The sequence below is a fragment of the Temnothorax nylanderi genome, unplaced genomic scaffold, assembly GCF_030848795.1.
Source record: "Temnothorax nylanderi isolate EJ_2023f unplaced genomic scaffold, tnyl_v1.0 TNYL_tig0388_pilon, whole genome shotgun sequence".
In the NCBI taxonomy this organism is placed as follows: Eukaryota; Metazoa; Arthropoda; class Insecta; order Hymenoptera; family Formicidae; genus Temnothorax; species Temnothorax nylanderi.
In genome coordinates, this window is record NW_027249450.1 from 19181 (window position 1) to 45015 (window position 25835).

The 25835-nt window shown below is 46.8% G+C and overlaps 3 protein-coding genes across 3 annotated transcripts; all 3 read left to right on the forward strand.

The window, feature by feature from the left end:
• Positions 1-1335: 1335 nt before the first annotated feature.
• On the forward strand, positions 1336-3531 carry LOC139782105 (uncharacterized). Its single transcript, XM_071721058.1, has one exon. It carries the CDS (start codon positions 1336-1338, stop codon positions 3529-3531), a length of 2196 nt encoding a protein of 731 aa, XP_071577159.1.
• A 152-nt stretch (positions 3532-3683) lies between these two features.
• LOC139782106 (uncharacterized) lies at positions 3684-6443 on the forward strand. Its single transcript, XM_071721059.1, has one exon. The coding sequence runs from the start codon at positions 3684-3686 to the stop codon at positions 6441-6443; it is 2760 nt and encodes a 919-aa protein (XP_071577160.1).
• Positions 6444-11802: 5359 nt separating this feature from the next.
• Positions 11803-14415, forward strand: LOC139782107 (uncharacterized). The gene has a single exon (XM_071721060.1). The coding sequence runs from the start codon at positions 11803-11805 to the stop codon at positions 14413-14415; it is 2613 nt and encodes an 870-aa protein (XP_071577161.1).
• The last annotated feature ends 11420 nt before the right edge of the window (positions 14416-25835 follow it).

The following is a 25835-nucleotide window of genomic DNA, read 5'->3' on the forward strand; positions in this document are numbered from 1 at the left end:
CGCGTTGTGGATAATAAAAACAACCACACACCGAAAAAATATCTCATTTCGGTCTTTGGATGATCAGCACCGTCCACAACGCGTTGTGGATGTTCTTTTCGCTCACTGAGCGATTTCGGTGTTTGGGCGTAACATATGTATAATATTCACTAAATAAAAATTAAGATTCTTGCATTATAATTATATTGAAATAATGCTGATTGATGATGTTTATTATTATTGCGGTCAGGTTATATTGGTTTTGTAACTTATTTCGTAACATAGGTTAGTGACGCGCTTTAAACACTTAAATACTTTTAAAGCGCGTCACTCACACACACACACACACACACACACACACACACACACGCGGGGGGGGGGGTGCAAGGGGGGCTTTCGGCACCTCCTCCCGCACCCACCTCCGCCGGTAGGCAGCGTGGACCTCGCTTTATAATTTAAAGTACATGCAAGTTATGCAGAACGCGAATTCACTAAGAGCAATCAGTCAATTCTAGTTTTAACTAAATTATTTTAGTTAAAACGCGAATTTACTAAAGCGGTCGGTTAATTCTAGTTTTAACTGAATTATTTCAGTTAAAACGCGAATTCACTAAGAGCAATCAGTCAATTCTAGTTTTAACTAAATTATTTTAGTTAGAACGCGAATTGCCGAGCTGGCTTAGTTAAAACTAGAATTTACTAGTAAATTCGGGTTTTGACTGTAACATATACACATAGACATATAACACATATACAAATATATATATATGTTGCGGAACCACGTGTACCCGCGTAACTAGCGCGACCACAGGTAGCGGCACCTGAACTTACGCGCGCAAGCACCGAGCGGCGCGCGTGTGCGGCGCCGCTCTCCTCCCATCGCGGCCGCGCCGTTTGACTCAGCGAACTAATTGACGCATTGCTCACGTTCGTCACATGTGGCAGCTTGACACTTCTAGAGGGTTCGCTGAGACAAGGGGCGCGAGCCCCCACTGAGCGCCAGAAACGTCTGGAAACGGGCCACTATAAAAGCGGAGCGAAAACGCGGGCGGGAGCTTTTTCGCAATTCACGGTTCGTCGCGGATGCCCGTGCCTCTCGTTCGCACTCAACGACAATTGCCAGTTTATTACTCAACGACAATTGCCAGTTTATTACCTAACTTATGTAAATAGTGTACAGATTTAATGTGAAAGTGAATCTTGTCTCCAAATCGTCTTGTGATTTCTTTAAACGTCGTGCCGCCTGCCTACTTCTTGAACATTTGGTCCTTCGAGCCGGATCTGCTCTGTCCGGCAATTTCTCACTGGTCAAGAGGCCTCTTCGACCGCGCGAGGTAACTCTAAAGAGAACAGAAAATGGAGAAGTTAATAGCGGCACAACAGGAATTGTACGCGCGCATGACTCGCACGTACGACAACTTGAAGAAGACGGGCGCAGCCAAGATCACACGGGCGCTCATTTCCTCGTCTCTCAAGGTGCTCGACTCCAAGTGGGAGAAGTTCGCGCAGAACCACGAAGTCCTCCTTGGTGACTATGCAAAGGAACTCATTGATCACTCTTACGTGAAGGAGGACCTGTTCGAGCAGGCCGAAAACGTGTACGTATACCAACGATCGGTGCTGCTCGACGTGGAGAAGAACCTGCCCAGAGCGAAGGAGTGCAAACCCGTGCCAGGAGACACCGCTGGTCCCAAGACGACTCTACCGCGCATCCAGCTTCCGAGCTTCACCGGGAGGTACGAGGATTGGCCTTCATTCCGTGATCTTTTCGTGTCCCTCATCGGCCGCGATGGGGCCGTCACTGACGTGGAAAAGCTCCACTACCTGAAGGCGTGTCTGAAAGGAGAAGCGGAGCAGCTGGTTAAGAACATCCCCACCACCGCGGAGAACTTCGGGCGGGCTTGGATAGCACTGCAGGAGTTCTACGAGAACAAGCGGCTGTTGGTGAGATCCATCTACTCCACGTTCACATCATTCGCGAAGATGAAGGGTGAGTCCGCGTCCGACCTGCGAAAGTTATACCATCGAGTGACGAGCACGGTTGGGGCGCTCGAGGGGATCGGTAGACCTATTGCGAGCTCAGAGGACTTGTTCGTGTTTCTCGCGGCGGACATGCTCGACGCCCGGTCGCGGCGCGATTGGGAGGATTCGCTGAGCGATACAACCGTCCCCCCGAATTACACGGCGCTTAAGCAGTTCCTCGAGCGCCGTCTGCACACCCTGGAGGCCGTCCAGGGCGTCAAGAGTGAGGGCAACGCGACGAAGTCCGAAGCCACTCCGCGAACCGCGCGCGTCCATCATGCGGGCAATAAGGAAAAATCCAAGAGCTCATGCCCCGCATGTAACGAGAATCACTTTGTTATGGTGTGCGCGACCTACAAAGCGAAAACTGCTAATGAGCGAAAACAAGTTGTCGATGCCAATAACTTGTGTTTCAATTGCCTCGGTAAACACCGCGTGGCCGAGTGCCCTTCCAAGCGCACCTGCTCCGTTTGCGGCGAGAAACATCGCTCCTCGTTGCACGACGCGTACCGAGCGGTCAAGGAGATCTCCCCCGCCACGACGGCACATGCGGCGCAACCCCGGATAACCTCGGGACCGACCATCATCCTCGCGACAGCCCGAGTGCGGATAATCGACCGGTTCGGCGCGTTCCATTCCGTCCGTGCGTTGGTGGATCAAGGCTCCGAAGCCTCGTTCGCGTCCGAGTCTCTCGCACAGCGTCTCCGTCTGACACGGGTGGCCACGAGGGTCAGAATTTTCGGCATCGGCGGGCTACAGACCGGCGTCTCGCGCGGGGCCGTGAATGTCGAGATCTCACCTGCCGCGGGGGGCGCCAAGATTTCCGTGCAGGCGCTGGTCCTACCTCGGTTGACGGCATATGCGGGGGCGAAGGAGGTCAAGGAGAGAACGTGGGCCCACCTGACAGGCCTGACCTTGGCCGATCCAGAGTATGCCTCCAACGAGCCCATTGAGCTGCTGCTTGGTGCGGAGGTCTTCTCGGCCATCCTGCTGGAAGGCGTTCGGAAAGGCGGCCCTCGAGAACCTGTGGCGCAGGAAACCTCATTAAGCTGGCTCATCTCGGGCATTGCGGATGCCGATAACCCGCCGGCACGAGCCACCGTCCACCACTGCGCATACGACGACGAGCTCACGAGAATGGTGAGGCTCTTTTGGGAACAGGAGGAGCTGCCGCGAGCCGCGGCTCCACTCTCTCCGGACGAGCAGGCGTGCGAGGACCTGTTCGTCACTACTCACTCTCGCTCCTCCGACGGCAGGTACACCGTGCGGTTGCCTCTGAGAAGCCCATTGCCAGATTTCTCGGGGACGCGTCACACTGCCGTTCGCTCACTGTTCCGCATGGAGGCACGATTCCAGCGTGATGCCGAGCTGCAACAGCAATACGTGCAATTCATGCGGGATTATGAGTCACTGCTACACATGACACCCGTTGACCCACGCGAGTGTGCTCCCCAAAGGGTATGCTACCTACCACACCATGGCGTGATCAAGGCAGCGAGCACCACGACAAATCTTCGGGTTGTGAACTAGTTCGGGTGACAAATCACGGCTCCTCTTCATTGCCCTCGGGAGCGTCGTTGAACGACCATCTGCTGGTAGGACCCAATCTCCTGCCGGCTCTAGCGGACATCCTACTCCGGTGGCGGTGGCATCTGTTCGTTTTCGTCACCGACATCGTCAAAATGTACCGCCAGATCCTGGTGCATCCGGAGGACCGTGACCTTCAACGGATTGTATGGCAAGACGATCCTCAACTGACCATCCTCGAATACATTCTAAACACGATCACATACGGCCAGGCGTGTGCTCCGTTCCTCGCCATCCGCACGCTGAAACAGCTTGCCAAAGATAAAAGAGCCCGGTTCCCGGACGGCGCCGAGACACTAGAAGAGGACACGTACGTCGACGACGTCACTGCGGGGGCCTCCACGCTCACCAAGGCCCTCAAAAAGCGGGATAAGCTCATAGACATCTGCAAGGCGGGCGGCTTCCCGCTGAAGAAGTGGGCTGCAAACGACGCGGCGCTGCTAAAGGGCATTCCACCGGAAGACCGGCTCCAGGGTACCCAGCGACCTTGGCAATGCCAGGAGTCCCAATCCTTACTCGGCGTTCTCTGGAATCCAACAAGAGATGACTTCTCCTTCTTCATCAAAGCGCGAGAAACGCCGTTGGCCACCAAGCGAACAGTGCTATCTCTTACGGCACAGCTATTCGACCCGCTGGGCTGGCTCGCCCCGGTGGTGATTCGGGCCAAGCTGTTCATCCAGACGGCATGGATGCAGGGGCTTGAGTGGGACACTCCAATGCCTGACGAGGAGGCCGACCGCTGGCGGGCCTTCCACCAGGAGTTGCCGGTCTTAGAAAACCTGCGCATCCCACGTTGGCTAAAGCACGGGCCGCCTGGGAGCCTGCTCGAACTACACGGTTTCGCGGACGCGTCCGAGCGGGCGTATGCGGCGGTACTGTACCTGCGCGCTGAAACAGAGAACGGCGTGGTCACTACCCTCGTTTGCGCGAAGACGAAGGTCGCGCCACTGAAGAAAATCTCGTTAGCCAGATTGGAACTTTGCGCGGCGTATCTCCTAACAAAACTCAGCGAACATGCACTTACTGTGTTACAGCTGACAGTCCCTGCCCACTTGTATTCCGACTCCGAGGTGGTCCTCGCCTGGATCAAGTCTCACCCGGCGCGGTGGAAAACTTTCGTGGCCAACCGCGTAACGAACATCCAGGTCACGCTCCCCTCGGCGCGATGGCCTCACGTGGCGGGAAAGGACAACCCCGCTGACTGCGCCTCCCGTGGCCTGGCTCCACGACAACTGGTGGATCACGAGTTGTGGTGGCGAGGACCTCCATGGCTCACTACCACGGCCGGACCATGGCCGACGTCGGTCAGTCCTACCAACACCGACGGCATGCCAGAACAACGCACGAGCCACGTGGCGACCGGAACTTTAACGGAAACAGAGCCTGAGTTTCTGATGCGCTACTCCTCGCTAGCCAGACTGCTCCGCATTACCGCTTGGTGTCGACGAGCTCTCCGGGCGCGATGCCCGGCAGAGCGGGAGGGGTCACGAGAGACGACCAGCCGAGGTGACTGGACTCTGACGACGGACGAGCTCGACGCCGCACTCTTGGCCTGGATCCGCAAGGTTCAAGCTGAAAATTACAAGGCAGAATTAACGAATGGCACACAACAAAGGCCGCTGAAGCATCGAACTTCCCTGGCGAAACTGCAGCCGTTTGTCGACCCAAAGGGCGTCCTACGAGTGGGCGGGCGTCTGAAACATGCCGTGCTGGCCTACGACGAGAGGCACCCGATCATCCTGCCAGTCGCTTCGCACCTCACCAAGCTGATCATTGAAGCCTGTCACCGGAGAGTGCTCCATTTCGGCGTACAACTCACGTTGAGCGCCCTGAGACAAAAGTTCTGGATCCCGAAGGGGCGCGCCGCGGTGAAGCGTCATATCCATCGCTGTCTTCCGTGCGTACGATGGCGGGCGGCACCACCACACCAGCTGATGGGCGACCTACCTCAACCAAGGGTCACTCCCTCACGCCCGTTCCAACACACCGGAGTGGACTACGCGGGCCCCGTCATGGTGCGGACCTCGAAGGGGCGCGGAAACAAAGCGCTAAAGGCGTTCCTCGTCATATTCGTGTGCCTGAGCACGAAGGCGGTTCACTTGGATGTCGTCTCCGACTACTTCTCTGAGGGCTTCATTGCGGCGTTTAAGCGCTTCGTCTCCCGACGGGGCCTCTGCCAGGTGATGTACTCCGACTGCGGCACTAATTTTGTAGGCGCTGACTCACAGCTCAGAGCCCTCTTCAAGGCCAGCAGTGTGGAGGCCCGCCGCATTTGCTCCTCAGTGGCCGCAGACCATGTCCAATGGCGCTTCAATCCGCCGGCGGCTTCGCACTTTGGCGGAATCTGGGAGGCAGCGGTCAAGTCAGTGAAGCACCACCTGCGAAGGGTGGTGGGAGACTCAACGTTGACCTTTGAGGAGCTATCCACGCTCCTGGCTCAAATCGAGGCGTGCTTGAACTCCCGGCCCATTCAAGCATTGTCAGACGACCCTGACGACATCAACGCACTAACCCCTGGCCACTTTCTTGTAGGTTCCGCTGTCGTTGCTGTTCCAGAACCGTCGCTCCTAGAAACCAAGGACAATCACTTGACGCGGTGGCAATTATTGCAAAAAATGAGAGACCACTTCTGGGACCGGTGGTCAAAGGAATACATCCACACACTCACCCAGCGGCCAAAATGGTGGAAGCGCAACCAGGAAGTCACCGTCGGGCGCCTGTGCCTCATTCGCAGCGAAGCCACGCCGCCAACTAAATGGCCCTTGGCACGGATCACCAACATCCATCCGGGTGACGATGGGCTGACCCGGTCGTCACCGTCAAGACCGCCACGTCGGAGTTCACACGGCCCGTGACGAAACTCGTCCTCCTACCTTACCCGGACGACAACCCTCGCGAGTGACGTGCGGATTTCCCGTCTCTCTAGTACCTTTCTAAACTCAACAGCTCATTCCAGCGACAATTCGCTTATTAAAACTCGGCCGCGTGTCGTGACGCCCGCGTGCATTTGTCACTCCCTTTCTCTGATGCATACCTACCGTCGCAGCGGCTCAGAGGTCGGGAACATACTCGACGCAAGAACGGGAAACCACCCGCTAAGAAGCGCGAATCGTTCCACACACTTACGACTACTTCACTCATGTAATTGATTGCCTACACTTGTGTTCACATCTCACGATACCTCGCATGAATGACAGCGCCGGTCATTCCCTCGCAACGCTACGCGCGACTTGAGATGACATCTGACGTGACTGCGTTCAATTCCGTTAGATTAACGGGGCGGGCGGGATGTTGCGGAACCACGTGTACCCGCGTAACTAGCGCGACCACAGGTAGCGGCACCTGAACTTACGCGCGCAAGCACCGAGCGGCGCGCGTGTGCGGCGCCGCTCTCCTCCCATCGCGGCCGCGCCGTTTGACTCAGCGAACTAATTGACGCATTGCTCACGTTCGTCACATGTGGCAGCTTGACACTTCTAGAGGGTTCGCTGAGACAAGGGGCGCGAGCCCCCACTGAGCGCCAGAAACGTCTGGAAACGGGCCACTATAAAAGCGGAGCGAAAACGCGGGCGGGAGCTTTTTCGCAATTCACGGTTCGTCGCGGATGCCCGTGCCTCTCGTTCGCACTCAACGACAATTGCCAGTTTATTACTCAACGACAATTGCCAGTTTATTACCTAACTTATGTAAATAGTGTACAGATTAAATGTGAAAGTGAATCTTGTCTCCAAATCGTCTTGTGATTTCTTTAAACGTCGTGCCGCCTGCCTACTCCTTGAACAATATATTTATCTATATTGTTAATGTATTTGTTACGTACAATGCATTATATTTCATCAAAGTAAAGTCAAATTATATTTTATTTTGATATGCACGAATCTATTGCATTTGATTATTCTCTTCTTCGTTAAGTTTCTTTATTTTTTCTTTGATTTTCAACTACGAAACATTTAAAGATTATTGGACTTGTCTACATTAGGTTTCTACTTATAACTGATTCTTGAATTTTTTAAAAACAGCAGAATGTATATAGTATTGTTAAATTTATTCATTTTAGAAGAATTCGCAGATACCCTGCGGAGTAACATGGAAAAAATTTGCCACATTAATCGGATTATAATATTCGGATTGAATGCAATATGTAGAAGTGTACTTTATAATTACGTAAAATCTTGTACGTTTATGAATGGTTTAAGATGTGTGAAATTTCGATGCTTCAAATAAATTATTTCGTCAAGTTAATTTATCTTTCTTGTCTTACACACGTTACGTGACAGAAAACAGAAAGATTTCGCTTTTCAGAAAAAGTTTATTATAAAATATACCTTAGTTAAGTACATATTCAATACTACATATGTGAACAATCTCTGTAATAACTACAGACGCGGCCGAGAATTGCTAACGTAAAAAGAAAAAGAAAAATTGTGAACAACTCTACGAGAGTACCCTGCAAACGGAGAAATGCTCTTCAGGGCGGTCCGTACATGGGTGTTTTAGTAGAAGGTACGTTCTAATTTTAAAATTACCTTATTAAAGTACAAAAACGCATGATAACCGCGTATAGAGGAACATTTTTATTACAGCGATACAGGAATTTCAAGACGGAGCACATAATCAATGCCGTAACGCTGAATATTGTTGAGATAAATTACCGAATTACGTTTACATGTGCCACCGTTCGCATTCCCGTGAGTCTTAAATGTTTACATCACAACCACGAACGTAAAGTTACACGAGCAAAACAGAATCGCGACGGTCGGACGCGACTGAACTTAAAACGCATATTAATCGATTATCAGTCCATTAAAATTACCTTATTAAAATACAAAAACGCATGTTACCCGCGTATAGAGGAACTTTTTTTTTTAATTACAGCGATACAGGAATTTCAAGACGGAGCACATAATCAATGCCGTAACGGTGAATATTGAGATAAATTACCGAGTTACGTTTGCATGTGCCACCGTTCGCATTCCCGTACGCGCGTGCGTGCGTGCGTGTGTGCGTGCGTGCGTGTTGGGGAGGAATGAAGACATATACGCAAAACTTATTATAAATAAACGGTTTGCGTGTACATCTTCATCCCTCCTCCCCTTCCTCCTCTTCCCCTTCCTCTTGGGTTGTAACGGTTACGCCCAGTTCTTTGCCATCTCTTTGCTGTAACAAACAGAAATTTATTTTAGAAAAAATAGCGTTTTCGACTGGGCCGGGTTTGTTCGCTCAAAGAGCGATTGACGTCACATCGGCAAATCGAGCTTTGCCGAAGTGACGTCAATAATCGCTCTCGGAGTGAGAAAACCTGGCTCAATCAAAAACGCTAAAAAATTGAATACCATAACTGTATTTTAATAGATTAATTGTACTTACGTTTCTGTTGAGGAGTTGCCAGCGTCGCTGGTGGTGCCGGTGCCGGCGTTGCTGGTTGTGCCGGTGCTGGCGTTGCTGGTGGTGCCGGCTGTGAAGGTCCCGGCTGTGAAGGTCCCGGCTGTGAAGGTCCCGGCTGTGAAGGTCTCGGCTGTGAAGGTCCCGGCTGTGAAGGTTCCGGCTGTGAAGGTCTCGGCTGTGAAGGTTCCGGCTGTGCGTTCGGTATCACGGAGTTTTTCGATAGCTGTGGCTGTGATGGCGACTGAATTGCGGCGAGTTTTCGCCGCAATTCTGGATTCTCTTTCTTTAGTCGCGTCATTTCAGTCGCGTCCTTATCTTTATCTTGATCCATTTCGACGTCTACGTCAGAAGATGATTCTTCATTGTTCGGGAATAGCCGTGTATTCGAAAGTCTCGGCAACCGTTTTACCTAGCGTATCGCGACCGCTTATTATTAATTCGCTTATTATTGTGTTTAAGATTCTTAAAGCCACGCGTACCGCGCCTCGTCTCAAAACACCGATCCAATCGTTCGCCGTTATTGATCACGCACCTCCTGCGTGATCGCCGAAACCTGCTCATCCACTCTCGCGTACCGCGCTAGGGCTGAGTTCGCTACCGAATCCCGAGCTATACACAGCTATCCAACTAAGCTGTCGGGTACGGATGATCGCAACCGTGTTCGAGCTTGTAACGCGCCGAACATCTCGCCTCAGTTCTTTAATAAAAATTGAGTTTCAACTGCAAAGTTTGTGACCGTCATTCCGCCTTGGCGTGCGAGCCTTCTGATAAGGCTGTGCCAGCCTAGCATTAAACATATTGGTCCTTCGAGCCGGATCGCTGCCAAGAAGAAAAACTTGTTTGTGACTTTAACGGACCGATTATTAGAATATCGTTGTATCGCCATGTCGACCGTTGAGGAGCTGCTGGTCATGCAAGACCAGTATATGAATGCTGTGTCTCGTGCGTTGCCCAACTTTAAGAAGCTCGGTCAAGCCAAAATGACTCCGGCCGTTACACGACAGCGTCTTACAACGCTGAAAGAAACGTTCGCCAAATGCCAGGAACTCCATGCCAAAATCTCGTTCCTTGCCGAAGAGAAGCTAAGAAATTCGCATCTTTACTTCACCCAGAACTACTTCATCGCCTGCGAGGACTACTATAATGAAGCTGCCGACTATATGTCCGACGTTCTCGCCAGTCACGATGACCATCCATTCGGCACTCTACGCGACGGAAGCAGCCTCTCCGATCTGTTCCGTGCCACGACACATCTTCCCAGGATCAGCATGCCGACCTTCGACGGGAGTACAGATAAGTGGGAAAGTTTCCGCGACAGATTCAAATCTTTAGTTTACAGCGAACCTAATTTGTCTAACGTAGATCGTATGCACTACTTGTGCTCATGTGTAAAAGGGGAAGCAAGTAAGGCGCTTGACCATCTCGCGGTTACCGATCAGAATTTCGAGGTCGCGTGGAATATTCTCGTGTCTCGTTATGACAACAAACGTCGCCTTATCACCGTTCATTTGCAAAATCTCTTCAATCTTCCGCCGCTTACCGCAGAAACCTCCAAAGATCTTCGGAACCTCCGCGATCAAACTAACACAGCAGGCTCTCAAGAATCTCGGTCGAGAAGTCGAACATTGGGATGATTTGCTTGTTTTTCTTGTAGCTCAAAACCTTGATCAATCGTCGCGAAAGGCTTGGGAGCTCAAGCTCGGAGACACCATAGATTACCCCCGTTATCGTGAACTTGATCAATTTCTCGAGTCACGTATTCGCGCATTAGAGGCGATCTTACCATCGCCAAAGGAAAAATCTGTGGAAACCTCGAAGAAAAAATCGCTTGCGTCTCACTCCGCTTCCGCAGTTCCGCTGGCATGTTCTATATGCAAAGCAAATCATTTGCTCTATCAATGCCCCGCGTTTTTAAAGCAAACTCCATCCCAACGTTCCGACTTTATTAGAAAAAATAAGCGTTGTCTGAATTGTTTCAGTACCAAACATCATGTGAAAGAGTGTACGAGCTCTTACGCGTGTCGACACTGTCAAAAACGACATCATTCGTTATTACATTTTGAGAATATCGCTAAGCCGGTCGAGACCGAATCGCTTCCCAGTTCAACCCTCGCTCACACCGAAAATAAAACCGATGAGGTCGCAGCGCATTTAGTCTCTAAAACCGTGGCGCCAAACTCTAAAATTTTGCTCGCCACTGCCCGCGTTCGCGTACACTCAAGCTCCAGTCGCTTCGTTACCGTCCGGGCACTGCTCGATCAAGGCTCTGTGTCAACCTTGATGACCGAATCGCTCGCTCAGTGCCTTCGATTACCAAAACTTAGACGCGCCGTTTTCGTTACCGGTATCGGCGAAATTCAGTCGGTTGTGCGACACGCCGCTCACATTACGATCACCCCTGCGTCTCACGATGGACCTGCCTATTCGACCACCGCGCTCATTCTTCCGTCTTTAACCAAATATATTCCGAGTCGAGTCGACACGGCGTCTCAATAGAAGCACATTACCGGGCTCAACCTAGCCGACAGTGAAGCCATGAGTCCCGATCCAATTGACGTAATTATTGGAGCCGACTTATTCGGCATGCTCGTGCTTGACGGTGTTCGAAAGGGTTCTATTCACGAACCTACCGCGCAAAATACAACCCTCGGTTGGATCATCTCCGGTCCAATTGCACCACCTCCTAAGCGCGAACTCTTGTCCGTATCCGTCTTCCACGGTGATCTATACGAAGCTCTTGATTTCGACATCCGCCGATTTTGGGAAGTCTAGGAGATACCTCAGAAGGCTCATCTCAGCCCTGAGGAACGCCAATGTGAGGAGCACTTCATGGCAACTCACTCCCGTACACCGCAAGAACGTTATGTCGTAAGACTACCGTTTAAAACCGGACCGCCTATACCATTAGGTGAGTCCCGCGCTATTGCTCTATCGAGGTTCCATCAATTGGAACGCCGACTCCAGCGAGATCCCAGTCAAGCGTCAGCCTATCGTGAATTTCTCGCTGAATATGAGCTACTAGGGCATATGATTAAAGTCTCACCCAATGAAGCTGCGCCACCACAATCGTATTATATCCCGCACCATGCCGTCTCCCGAGAGGACAGTGCGACCACTCGTTTGCGCGTAGTATTCAATGTTTCTTCCCCAACCACTAACGGCACGTCGCTGAACAGCCACATGTTAATAGGGCCAAAGCTCCAACAGGAGCTACCTACCGTCATTATACTGTTTCGTCAACATCGGTACGTTTACACCGCTGACATAGGCAAAATGTATCGACAGATTTTGATCGATGACCGCGACATCACCTACCAGCGCATTTTTTGGCGACCTTCCTCAGACGAACCTTTAAAGAAATATATCCTCGTGACGGTCACCTACGGCACTGCCGCCGCTCCGTACCTAGCTCTCCGCGTCCTAGAGCAACTAGCGACTGACCATGAAGCTGAGTTTCCGTTGGCGATTCTTGTTTTACGCCGCAAAACCTATGTCGGCGCCGCGTTTGGCGCCGATGATCCCGTACTTGCTCGTCAAACCCGTGACCAATTAATCGCGATCCTTGATAAAGGCGGCTTTCGCCTTAGAGAATGGGCAAGTAATTTATCCGACCTTTTGTCCGATATCGATCCTTCCGATCATGGCTTAGCTACTCACAAAGTTCTTCAGGACGACGAGCAAATCAAGGTCTTGGGAATCATCTGGAATCCCTTGCTCGACGTTTTCCAATTCCGTGTTTCCATACCCTCTTCTCCAACGAAAACAAAACGAACGATCCTTTCGACGATCGCGAAATTCTTTGACCCATTAGGATGGGCCGCACCCGTCACTATAACTACGAAAATATTTATGCAACAGTTGTGGTTGCTTAAATGCCAGTGGGATGAGGAACTTCCGAGCCAACAGCTAAACGACTGGACAAAATACCAGACAATACTTCCTAGTCTCAATGCGCTTAGGATACCGCGTTGGACCGAACATGGACCGCACACTATGCACTGCTCCCTTCATGGCTTTTGCGATGCCTCGACGAAGGCATTCGCAGCTGCCGTGTACCTTCGTCTCGTGCATGTGGACGGATCCGTGTCGGTCTCGCTAGTCATTGCCAAATCAAAAGTAGCCCCACTCAAAACGCTAAGTGTTCTCCGTCTGGAATTGAAAGCGGCGCATCTTCTCATAAACTTGGTCCAATACGTTCGTACCGTTCTTCAGCTACCAGATCTCGAGTTTTGCTGTTGGACGGACTCTCAGATTGTTTTAGCCTGGCTGAAGCAATCTCCATCTCGATGGAAAACCTTTATCGCCAATCGCGTCTCCGCCATTCAATCCATGCTTCCAGAAGCGTCATGGCGTCACGTACCAACGCAAGATAATCCCGCGGACTGCGCGTCACGCGGCATTGCTCCCGACGCATTACAATCTCACCGTTTATGGTGGTCCGGTCCCTTGTGGCTACGCCAACCACCCGAATGTTGGCCTAATACGTGCCCCCCATTACCACCAGGAACCCCCCTCGAGGAGCGCCGAGAGCAACCCGCTCATACCCTTCATGCGACACCGAGTTGGGATCTTTCGTCGCGTTTCTCGTCCTGGCCTAAATTACTCCGAATCACCGCGTATCTGTACCGGTTCCTATTAAGACGACGCTCAATTCCGCCTATCGATGGCTATTCTGCACGCTTGTTACCCGACGAAATTCAACGAGCTAAACATTACTGGCTCAAAACCATGCAAGCTGAAATGTTCCCCCACGAACTCGCAGCGCTAAAAAACTCGAAAGCCTTGCCGAAAACCAGTCCGCTCTCCCCCCTCAATCCGTATTTGGATCCCGACGGCCTTATCCGCGTGGGCGGCAGGCTTCGCCACACTTGCCTTCCCGGCACGACAAAAAATCCGATCGTCCTGCGGTCACATCCGTTGTTGCCTCGCCTTATCGAACACCATCACTTACGAGCGTTGCATGCCGGCCCCCAGCTCACCCTCGCGTCATTGCGGAGCGAGTTTTGGATTCTCCGTTCTCGAGCAACCGTTCGCTCTGTTCTGTACAAGTGCATCCGATGCACACGTGAACGTGCCGAAACACCGATCGAACTTATGGGGGATCTACCGGAAGCCCGAGTTAACCGTACCGTTCGAGCCTTTATACACACCGGCGTCGACTACGCAGGTCCCATCGCTATCCGAACAGCTCCCGGACGAGGACACAAATCACACAAGGCCTACATTGCCTTGTTCGTCTGTTTAACGACCAAAGCCATTCACTTAGAGCTTGTCAGTGACTATAGCTCTGCAACGTTCCTGGCCGCGTATCAACGATTTGTGTCTCGCCGAGGGCTACCAAAGGCCATGTACTCTGATAATGGTACGACCTTTCAAGGTGCCGATCGCGAACTATCACGAGCGCACTCGCAAGCAATCCGCGACCCGAATTATATAAACTGACTCGCAACCGACAACACTGAGTGGCATTTTTTACCTCCTGCTGCGCCTCATTTCGGCGGCCTGTGGGAAGCCGGCGTTAGGAGCGTAAAACATCATTTAAAACGATGCATTGGTCTCCACACGCTCACGTTTGAGAAAATGACCACGCTTCTCTGTAAAATCGAGGCCTGCCTGAATTCCAGGCCCATTGCTCCCGTTTCCGATAGTCTTGATGATTATCAAGCTTTAACGCCTGGTCATTTCCTCGTCGGTACCGCTCTTGTCGCCCCTCCCGAGCCCAGCGTGCTCGATCTCAACGAAACGAGGCTGTCGCGCTGGCAAATGATCCAGCGACTAACCGAAGTTTTTTGGAGGTCGTGGTCGGACGACTACTTGCATTCCCTTCAACAACGCCCTAAGTGGCGCGTCGTCCAGCGATTGGCCAAAGTCGACCAAATTGTTCTTTTGCGCAACCCGTTGGTTCCTCCGTGCCAATGGAAACTAGGTCGCATTACCGTTTGTCATCCTGGAGATGAGGGCTTAACTCGCGTAGTCACTGTAAAAACGCATCGATCTGAGTACAGACGACCGATTGTCAAACTATGTTTCCTCCCCGTTGAGATTAACCATGAAGAATCGACGAATTCTGCCACGGCGGGCGGAGCCACCCCCTGACAGCGATCGTATGTATTCAGCGATACACTTAATTATAAGTTATGTATCATTTAAGAATTCGTGTTGTATAAACCATTAGCATAACCTTCTTGTATATAGTTGTATAAACCATTAGCATAACCACCAGATTTAAATCGTAAGCATTTTGAATGTTCTTTATACATTCGAGGCGGGCGGTATGTTCGGGAATAGCCGTGTATTCGAAAGTCTCGGCAACCGTTCTACCCAGCGTATCGCGACCGCTTATTATTAATTCGCTTATTATTGTGTTTAAGATTCTTAAAGCCACGCGTACCGCGCCTCGTCTCAAAACACCGATCCAATCGTTCGCCGTTATTGATCACGCACCTCCTGCGTGATCGCCGAAACCTGCTCATCCGCTCTCGCGTACCGCGCTAGGGCTGAGTTCGCTACCGAATCCCGAGCTATACACAGCTATCCAACTAAGCTGTCGGGTACGGATGATCGCAACCGTGTTCGAGCTTGTAACGCGCCGAACATCTGCATCATTTCAACTGCAAAGTTTGTGACCGTCATTCCGCCTTGGCGTGCGAGCCTTCTGATAAGGTTGTGCTAACCTAGCATTAAACATTCATCACAACAAGCACGCCGATCCGGCTCGAAGGACCAGAAATTATGTTGGCGAATTTTATGGTTTCCGGGCGTAACTCCGGTTCGCCAATTGGCGTAAGATGCCGGGTCGACCCCGACAGGGATCCGACGTGCGGTTAGAATGAGACACTTGATTTGGGAGGAAAGCACAAATATCGTTTAATCGTCAGGTTAATACAAATGCTGGTTGACGCGCTCTCATTTGAGCACGACACTCGGCGCGCACGTGATTCGATGAGCGCTGGTCACGTGATACGAAAGTGTTCGTAGAGCGCGGAGGCGTTGGCAATTAAGACGCGCAATGTAGCTTGCACTTGATGAACGCACTTGAGGCGTTATACTGCAGTCGCACTTGTTCGTAACACAAGACGCGAGAATGTTCACAGTCGAATCGATCACGATGATCGAGCGCACAATGGCGAGGCACGCAGGGTGACTTATACGCGAATGTTCACTGCTCGTGGAGACGAGAGCGAATTGCAGCACGCACGAACGGCGCGATAATTAGCGGTGCTCTGACAGAGCAGTAACCTCGGATGCACGACGGTATATTTGAGACCGCGTGAACCGGAGTAAACGTTAACGGAAGCACGACGGTATACGACCTCGTGAACCGGAGTACTTTTGGCTACTGAACGCGAACTCTCGTGTTTCGGGAGCTTTCCTTTGCGCGACGCCTATCGACCAATCACCTGCGTTTCCGGGATCATGCGATCACGGCATGACAGGATCGATACGTGTCGCGAGAGACTTCGCGGTAAGGGTTGACGGGGGGAGCGGCGCGAAATCCTTTCGTTCGGAGGGCGACTGACGGATGGCGTTACCGGCAGTGTTGCCAGGTGGTTGAAAAATTGGACGGTAGATGGCAAGCCAAAAAAGCGGTAGATTTGAAATTTAAAACGGTAGATTTTTATTTCATAAGTTTCGTATAATATAAGACATGAAACTGATAGTTAATAGAAATAAAATGTTTTAATTATAAGTAATACGAATACCTAAAACAAATCAACACTCAATAGTCTCAATAGTAAATAAAAAAGAAATTATAATTTATACTTATAATAAACCTCGTAAAATATACCTACAATATACGTATAATAATCCTCGTTAAATATACCTCGTAGTTTCCCAGAAAACACAAATTAACAGTAACATAACATTAATGTTATGTTACTGTAATTTTGTGTTTTTTTCTTTAATCTTCAGTCTCAGAGTCAGTTAATATTTCACTGTCTTTATCTTTCATATACATATTATTAGAATGTAGTTTAAATAACTCTTTTGATATAGGCAAGTTGTAGCAATCTTTACCGTTTAAGTATTCTTTTGTATGTAAGAGTCCAGAAAGAGTAGCAGATGAAATCAAATTTCTTGAATCGGTTTTTATTAGATTAATTTGTGAAAATAGTCTTTCGACGTTAGCGGAGGAGTGAGGGAGAGAAAGTAATTGAATAGCAAACTTACTGACTGTTCCAAACATTGGCGTGCCATCATTATATTTTATTTTCAGTACTGAAATCCAAAATTCTTCGCCATTGTCGCTGAAATTCTGGATTTCAGTGTTTCTTAGTAGCCGCCATTCTGAATCCAACTTCTGATAATCCTCCTCTGTTAACAAATTTGGGAAATGCATTGCCAAGGGAATAATCGAATCCGAACTGCCCTTTTTAACATTTTCAGGATTGATCAACTCCAGTTTTAGTAGAACGTCATTTGCGAAATCAAATCGGATATTGATCTGATTTATACTTTCGACTAAGAAATCTAAACATCGTGTTCTGAAAAAATATTCTTGTTCTTTTGTTATTCCGTTATCAGGGCGACGTGACAGAAGAGCACAGTTTTCTGCACCTACATAAATGTCCTCAATTTTAACAAAATTAAGTGGATTCTTGTAATCAATTTTTTCAATTGCACAGTTTACAATTAAGTCTCTTCTTATAAAACACTCCAGTATAGTTTTATATACTCCTACAATTTTGGTTCTTAAATGATAGATTTGTGGAGAAGTTGATTGCATTTCTCTATTTAAATTATTAAATATAGGTAAAATAAATTTCAAAAACTGCAAAAAAGGTTTTGATAGTGGATCATTCAACTTTTGTAAAATAGTTTCTGCCGCTAACAGTCTGTCATTTACAACTGCATCCACAAAATACAGTTTTAGAGCATCATATTGTTCTAATAGTCTAAAAACTACAGACTCAAGCGAAAGCCATCTTGTCTGGACGGGGTGAAGAATTTTGTGGACTGCAGTATCAGTAAACTTTTGAAATTCTTGATAAAAAGCAGTTCTCTTGGGGCTGCCAGCAATGTAATTGTGCACATCCCTTGCTAAATCCTCCACCCATCTAGGTAGTTTTTTACATGCATAATTTGCACATAAACTAAAGCTATGGCAGATACACTTCATCAAAAAAATAGATTTGTTTTCTGCCTTTAACCTAGTCATCACAGAATTATTCTGGCCTGCCATTACATTAGCTCCATCAGAGGCAAAGCCAATTAGGTTCTCCTTGTATGGAATATTATATGTCTTGAAGAATTTGATAATTTTTCCGTGAATGTCATCTGCCTTTGCATCTTTCATGGGTATTAATGCAAGAAATGAGTCTCTTATTCTGAAAAGTAAAATACTTCAATGTAAGTTTAATATAAGTTATAAAAAAGATATGAATATAATAAATATGACATCTAGTCACCTTTCACCATCAAAATATCTAACAATAATTCCAAGGTGCTTCGTGCAACCTTTGTCAGTCGACTCGTCAGCGATTAATGAAAAAGTAGTTGTTCTCAAACATTGTGTTATTAATTGGAGCTGGTATTTGCCCAATACATTCTTTATTATTGCTGTGCATTTGGTACGATGGCATTGAATTTTTTGGGCATTCTCATATTGAGGACAAATTGCTTTGATTAGAAAAGGAAGATGATTTACTGAATTGAACGATAAATTATGTTCTGCTATATATGCTGCTAAATAGAAATCAGCCCTTTTTTTAAACTCATCTTGGTTGACTAAAGATTTGGTTACGTCAAGTAGGTTAGCTTGTTTTTTCGTACTTTTGCTTAGACGCTGGTGCATTGATGTTTCCATATGTCTATATAATTGCATTTTACCCGCTCTCACTTTTATTGGCTTATTGCACACTTTACAGTAAGCACCGCATTTATCTTTTTTATCTGATTGTAGCCATGTTCCGAAAGTTTCTTCCATCTCCCATTCTTTTTTGTATTTCTGATCATATTTCCGTTTTTTCGTCTTGGGCTGTTCGGATTCCAAAGATCTGAAAGAAAAAGAATGAAGGTGTGCAGTGTACGTAATTATTGTTAAAAATCATTGGCAGCAATAATTTGTATTACCTGCTGTCAGAATCATAATTATCTTCGGATAATTCGAATTCTTCGGAATAATCGGAATTCATTCTTAGGAAGGAAAATAACCCCTGGCCCTGACGTGACAAAGGAACTGAAACCGCGTGCTTTAATTGTGTTATGTTATTTATGTTAACCAAATCTTTAGTCAACCAAGATGAGTTTAAAAAAAGGGCTGAATTCTATTTAGCAGCATATATAGCAGAACATAATTTATCGTTCAATTCAGTAAATCATCTTCCTTTTCTAATCAAAGCAATTTGTCCTCAATATAAGAATGCCCAAAAAATTCAATGCCATCGTACCAAATGCACAGCAATAATAAAGAATGCATTGGGCAAATACCAGCTCCAATTAATAACACATAGGCCGCGTTCAGCAGACACAACTGTTGAGTTCGTCTTATCAACACTCTGCGTTGATTGGTTGGTTCTAAAAGTAAGAGCCAATCACGTTCGACTGCTACTGAGCGGCTTGGTCTGCTGAACGCGCCCAATGTTTGAGAACAACTACTTTTTCATTAATCGCTGACGAGTCGACTGACAAAGGTTGCACGTTGCACCAAGCACCTTGGAATTATTGGTCGTGTTCAGCAGACCAAGCCGCTCAGTAGCAATCGAACGTGATTGGCTCTTACTTTTAGAACCAACCAATCAACGCAGTGTTGATAAGACGAACTCAACAGTTGTGTCTGTTGAACGCGCCCATTGTTAGATATTTTGATGGTGAAAGGTGACTAGGGCTGCGGTCCACTTGACGCTACAAATGCTTCGAAGTATTCCTCTTCTCTTTTCTTTCAATGAAGGAAGAAGGAGAAGAAGAACGCTCGAAAGCATTTGTAGCGTCAAGTGGACTGCAGCCTAGATGTCATATTTATTATATTCATATCTTTTTTATAACTTATATTAAACTTACATTGAAGTATTTTACTTTCCAGAATAAGAGACTCATTTCTTGCATTAATACCCATGAAAGATAAAAAGGCAGATGACATTCACGGAAAAATTATCAAATTCTTCAAGGCATATAATATTCCATACAAGGAGAACCTAATTGGCTTTGCCTCTGATGGAGCTAATGTAATGGCTTTAACTTTAACTCCGTATTTTATTTATTATAAATTTTTAAGAGCCAAAATGAAAAATTCGGCTCTGTACCGGGTTGCGGCTGATCTTACTGATTAAAACGAGCATAAGTTTAATGAGATTCGTTAATTAATTTGGCTAAAATTTGTGAAAAACCATTTGTAGCCGTGGTTTTTCCCAAACTTTAGCCAAATTAATTAACGAATCTCATTAAACTTATGCTCGTTTTAATCAGTAAGATCAGCCGCAACCCGGTACAGAGGCGGATTTTTCATTTTGGCTCTTAAAAATTTATAATAAATAAAATACGGGCTCGCAGCGAGTCGCAGCTAAGCCAATCCGACAGAGGTCTCCAAAACAAATCTATTGTTTTGATGAAGTGTATCTGCCATAGCTTTAGTTTATGTGCAAATTATTCATGTAAAAAACTACCTAGATAGGTGGAGGTTGTAAAGTAAAAAAACGGTAGATAATCCAGCTAAAACGGTAGGCGGTAGATTTGTGAGCCAAAACGGTAGATCTACCGCTAAAACGGTAGACCTGGCAACACTGATCACGCGAAAACAACATGACTATCACGCGCCCGCCGAATGCCCTATTGCGCACTTCGCCCTCGCGATCGTTCCAGAAGGTTCCCGTGGAATTTTCCACGCGCAGCACAGTGCGAGAACCTTCCGCCTTCGATCCCGATGCACCAGGTTTTCACCTTTTGGAATTCTTTAGTGTCGTTGACGCCGACCCGTGCGCACCTCCTTGGAGATGCCCTCGATGACGATTCCGGGTGATTTTCCTGTAGACGATGTCCGGGTGATTTTTTAGTCGTCGGCCGTTGACGCCGACCCCTCGGATGCCCTTCTGGGATGCTTATAAGGCCTCTCCTGGCCTTTGTTCCTGGGGAAGATGCTTTTCCCGGGAACTTGGTCTGGCCATGACGCCGACCCCCTGGGAGGGTGTTCCAGGTCCTCGAAAGATGGATAAGGACCTTTGTTCCTGGAGGAAATGTTTTTCCCGGGAACTTGGTCTGACGATGACGCCGACCCCCTGGGTGGGTGTCCCAGGTCCTTGGGAGGTGGCTGAACACCTTTGTTCCTGGGGAAGATGAATTTCCCGGGAACTCGGTCGGATGATAACGCCGACCCAGCGGACGTGTATACCAGGTCCGGGGAATGCTCCTCCGGGCCCCTGATTCTAGAGATTGTCGTGGTTTATCGCGTATGCACTACATTATTCTCACCGACCCGTGTGCGCGAAACTAAAACTTCTCTCGTCATGAACCACCGAAATAAACGTTTTTACGGTCGGCGGAGTGTCGAAATCATAATTTACTTTATTCTTCTGACCACGCGGGCAAAGCGCTCTGTGGCCTAGTCTTAATGTCTAAACGGGCCTGATGGGCCTTACGCATAACTTATATTTAACGAACTTATATATACGATGATTCGGCGGCGGAAAACCAAGGAAAATAATCTCTTTATTGGCACGAAGCTACGCAACGCCAGGACGGACCATTTGATCCCAACACTAGAAAATAAACAATAGTCTTAAGAATATAATGTGTCGCGCGCGCGCCCTACTGCCCCGGAATCATCTGTCGGCCTCGCATGGCCTTAATCGTGGGGCTTCCACGTCTCATCTTCGTCATCGCTTTCCCCGGATGGGCTCTCGAAGTCGTCAGAGGGTTGCGCCTCCGGGCCTATGGGAAAGTCGTAGCCCACGACCGCGGCTATCTCGTCGATGAGTGGCGGTGGCGTGGGATTGAGGATCGGCACATCCAGTGCCGACATCATCAGCCCTGGTGGCAGTGCTGGTAGGGCCGTCTCCCCAGTGACGGCGATCACGTCCGAGCTCTCCGCCTGCTCCTCCGGCGGGGCCACCGTCTGGTTCGCCTGAATGACGCGAATGTGGGGCAACGACAAGCGGCGTAATACCACTCGGGGGGACCGGCTGGCGATCCGGCGTGGCGACCGCGAAGAGCACGGTCGCAAGGTAAGATTTCGAAGGAGGATGAGAAGACCAAGCAAAGCACTTCGGTGATAACAAAAAGCTGTACAGCAGAGTATACTGAAGCAGAAGAGGAAAATAAACATCCAGAAATCAAAGAAGATATCAAAGAAGAGATGAAAGAAGAGCACGCATTAGAACATCGTACAGATAGTGTAGAAAACCATGATACACAGGTATTTATGTTTTTAATATGTATATACTTTAGTTCCTTACTTTTATTGATTCAATAAATGTTAAGGGAATCCTATAGCGAAGGCCGAACTTCCTCGATGTCGATAACGTCATCTACATCGAAGTACATTTCTAACATTTCTAGTCCTGTTTTCTATGTTATATATCTATATCTGTCCTTGTCTAACTATAGGTATCTGTCCTTGTCCGATTGCTGCGCCATCTCTCGCTACACGCAATACTGCTTATCCTATCAACCTGCATGTGCTTTTGCATATATAAAAGTTAAAAGCATGACACTTTTTTTCTAGACTTCTATCGTAGTTGTAATTGCACGATATTGTTCTTCAATGTTTTCCCTAGAGGGCTAGATTCTTATTTTGTATATATAAACTGCAGTATTTTTGTATAACCAAATATTGTTATCAGTGACAGCTCTATGTGTCCAAATTTTTAATTTTTTTTTCGTTTTGGATGTAAAACCGACCCTAGCCCTCTACATTTTTGTGCGTATTTTAATTATGTACCAAATTTTTGCAATTCCGTAAAGCCAGTTAAAAGTGGTTTGCTTTTAACTAAATGTCGGTAATTACTGCCACTATAGGATCCCCTTAATATATGTGACAAATGTCTTAAATAAAGAGTAGATCTGAGAACTTATTAATATATCCATATAAATATAATCTTATTGTGTAATAGGAAAAGACGACAAATCTGGGTGGTACAAACGTGGTGGTAAATACTGCACAGTTAGCAAGATGCAATCATAGTAGTATTTCAAAGCTTACGTGCGATCTTCTAACTCTGCTGTTCACAAGAGATAAATTATCAGGCTCATCCCTAACTGGTAAAGTGTCAAATATACACCTTAAGAAAGGAGCGACACCAAAAAATAAGCTTGATCCGTCAAAAGTGGAAGCTATTAAGTGTAAGTGTTGGAAATTTCTTATTATTAATACTCTCCTATAATTCTATACATGGAAGCATCGTCACAGTTGTTAGATCATATATCAATTAAATATAAATATATTAATTGAAAAAATAAAGTCGTGTTTATTTTGAACAGAATATGGTGTTACTAACTTAGTAATTTTACTTTTTCTATATCACAATAGTATTATATCATCAATCAAATGGGTTCAACATATCGTCCGTTACAGTTAAACTAATTAATAAATAATCCACTAATCAATAGCTCATCCATGCAGTGCATACTTATAATTGCTTTTTTTATTTCATTTCAGCTTACGTTATGCTCAAATTCCGTGATGTAACAAATGCAGAGACCATTATATTCAAGACGATAAAACAGAAATGCAACAACTTGTCGAGAACATATAAAGGATCTATTGTACTTGATAAATGAATGTTTCTGATCTTTGTTTCTTAATATTTCTACAGATTTGTGAATCTAATCAGTTTATTAGTTACTTTTGGTATGTAACATTTTCCAAAGATATAATTATATGCAATGTAGTATGTAAGCTATAAGCTATTTGAAAGTTGCAAAAGTAACTCAAAGTTTTGTTACTTTATGATCGTTTTATTTTGTCAACACAAGACACGCAGTCTAAGACTGAGTAAATATTTCATTTTATAATAACAATATATTATTTTTGTTAACATGAACAATATATACATATTCTATAATAAATTATTTTATTTCTTACATTTTTTACAACCCATTTTTTACAATCGATTAATCACACGATTGGTGATTAGCACTAATTAGAACAGATGTACCAATATATTTATGATATATAAAATAATTATTATTTGAAAAAATGCGTATAATTGCTGAATATAATTTTGAAGTGATCAATGGCAACCGTTCGTCGACTGCAGTCTGGCAAATAGTTATTATTGGGGGCTACTCTTCAAGCCAATAATCTTTGAATAGTAACTATTCACATCTGAGAATGGTAACTATTCGTCAATATAGCTTTGCGAATAGTTACTATTGGAGAGTTCTATTTAAGTCAATAGTTCTCCAGTAGTAACTATTCGCATCTGAGTAGTAACTGTCAATAGCTTTGCGAATAGCTGCTATTGAATCTCAAAAATAGTATTTTTCCATAGGAAACTATTCGTAAATAGTTTTATGAATAGTTATTATTGGACAATAATATTTTGTCCCTGAATAGTTTCTCAGTAGTCCTCCAAAAAACTACTAGAAATTTACCAATAGTTTTCCTGAACAGTTACTATTGAATCTAAATAGTTATTTTTTATAAGGGCTCCTTTAGCCCCTTTTTCAGTTGATGAGCTCTCTGGTTTGTCAGATTTTTCCGATTTATCAGATTTGACCTTGCTCTTCTTGCAATCCTTGGCTTATGTCCAATTTTGCCACAAACAAAGCATTTGAAACCAGCACTACTTTTGTTCCTAAAAAAATTCTTTTCATTATTTTTTGAATTTGGATAGGCATTTACCTTTGAAGCGTTTTTTCCAATGAAGGCCGTTGTCTGTCCAGTGCTGTATGCGCTGTCCAAAAGTTTTGATTTTACAGCACTTGCAGTCGTTTTTATGCCACTGCCTTCGAATCCCATGACCATCGGTTTGAACTCTTCCGTCAATCCAGCCAACATGATAGCTCCCGTCAATTCGTCGCCAATTTGGAAACCAACACCGCTCAGTCTATTTACCACGCTTGTAATTTGACTTAGATAAAATCTGCCACGTGCACGTATAGTGACTCATCGATACTGAGCAAAAGTCTGCCCTTAGCCTTTTTCTGTCTAGATGCATCCACATCAGCACCTACGCCAGTAATTATGCAGCCCTCGAGGCCACTCAATTCCAACAAGGCCCTCACTGCCATCGACCACGTGTGGTAGTTTTCAGCTCCTTTTAGCTTATTAATCGACATCCACGAATCATTTCCGCTCGCCATTTTTATGTGTCTCTAACCTTCCGTAACGCGCATATGCACGCATTTATAAGTCTTATAGCACGCTAGTTAACTTCGTCAATATTTCTTTCAATCCCTGGGCCCATATCTGTTGAGCGCAGCGAGTATTGTACAGCAGGGCGAAAGTAAAAAGACACGTTTATTGCAGAAATATACTTAGACAGTTTATTACAAACGTGTACGCACGAGAGTCGAGAGAGCTACTACAGTCTGGGAATAAAAGGTTAACGTAGAGCGTAAAAATATAGAGAGCGTGAGCGCCCTCTATAGCAATGCCATCTGTATGATATATTAACAGTCTGCGTTTTGTCTTCCGATATTATTATGCAAAATTTTTGGCAAGGATGTGAAAAAAATTGCGATCTTCAGCGATCGAGGTGCGCCGCTACAGGCGGTTTAACGCGACGAAATTCGATGACTCGTATCTCGCCCGTACTCGATTGTCACCGTGATAAACAGCGGTAAGATAGGTTAGCGTACCCCCGGTATATGAGGCAATGAAACCCCCCGCGGGTAATACCAGCTAAATACGAATCGCGAGCGTCGCTTTTCCGCACGGAGATACTGTCGATGAAATTGTTGAAATCGCCTTGTTTACGTTCCGT

Bases quoted from the DNA above. Each gene is read 5' to 3' on its own strand.
- LOC139782105 (XM_071721058.1), top strand. From the start codon at position 1,336: ATGGAGAAGTTAATAGCGGCACAACAGGAATTGTACGCGCGCATGACT.
- LOC139782106 (XM_071721059.1), top strand. From the start codon at position 3,684: ATGTACCGCCAGATCCTGGTGCATCCGGAGGACCGTGACCTTCAACGG.
- LOC139782107 (XM_071721060.1), top strand. From the start codon at position 11,803: ATGGCAACTCACTCCCGTACACCGCAAGAACGTTATGTCGTAAGACTA.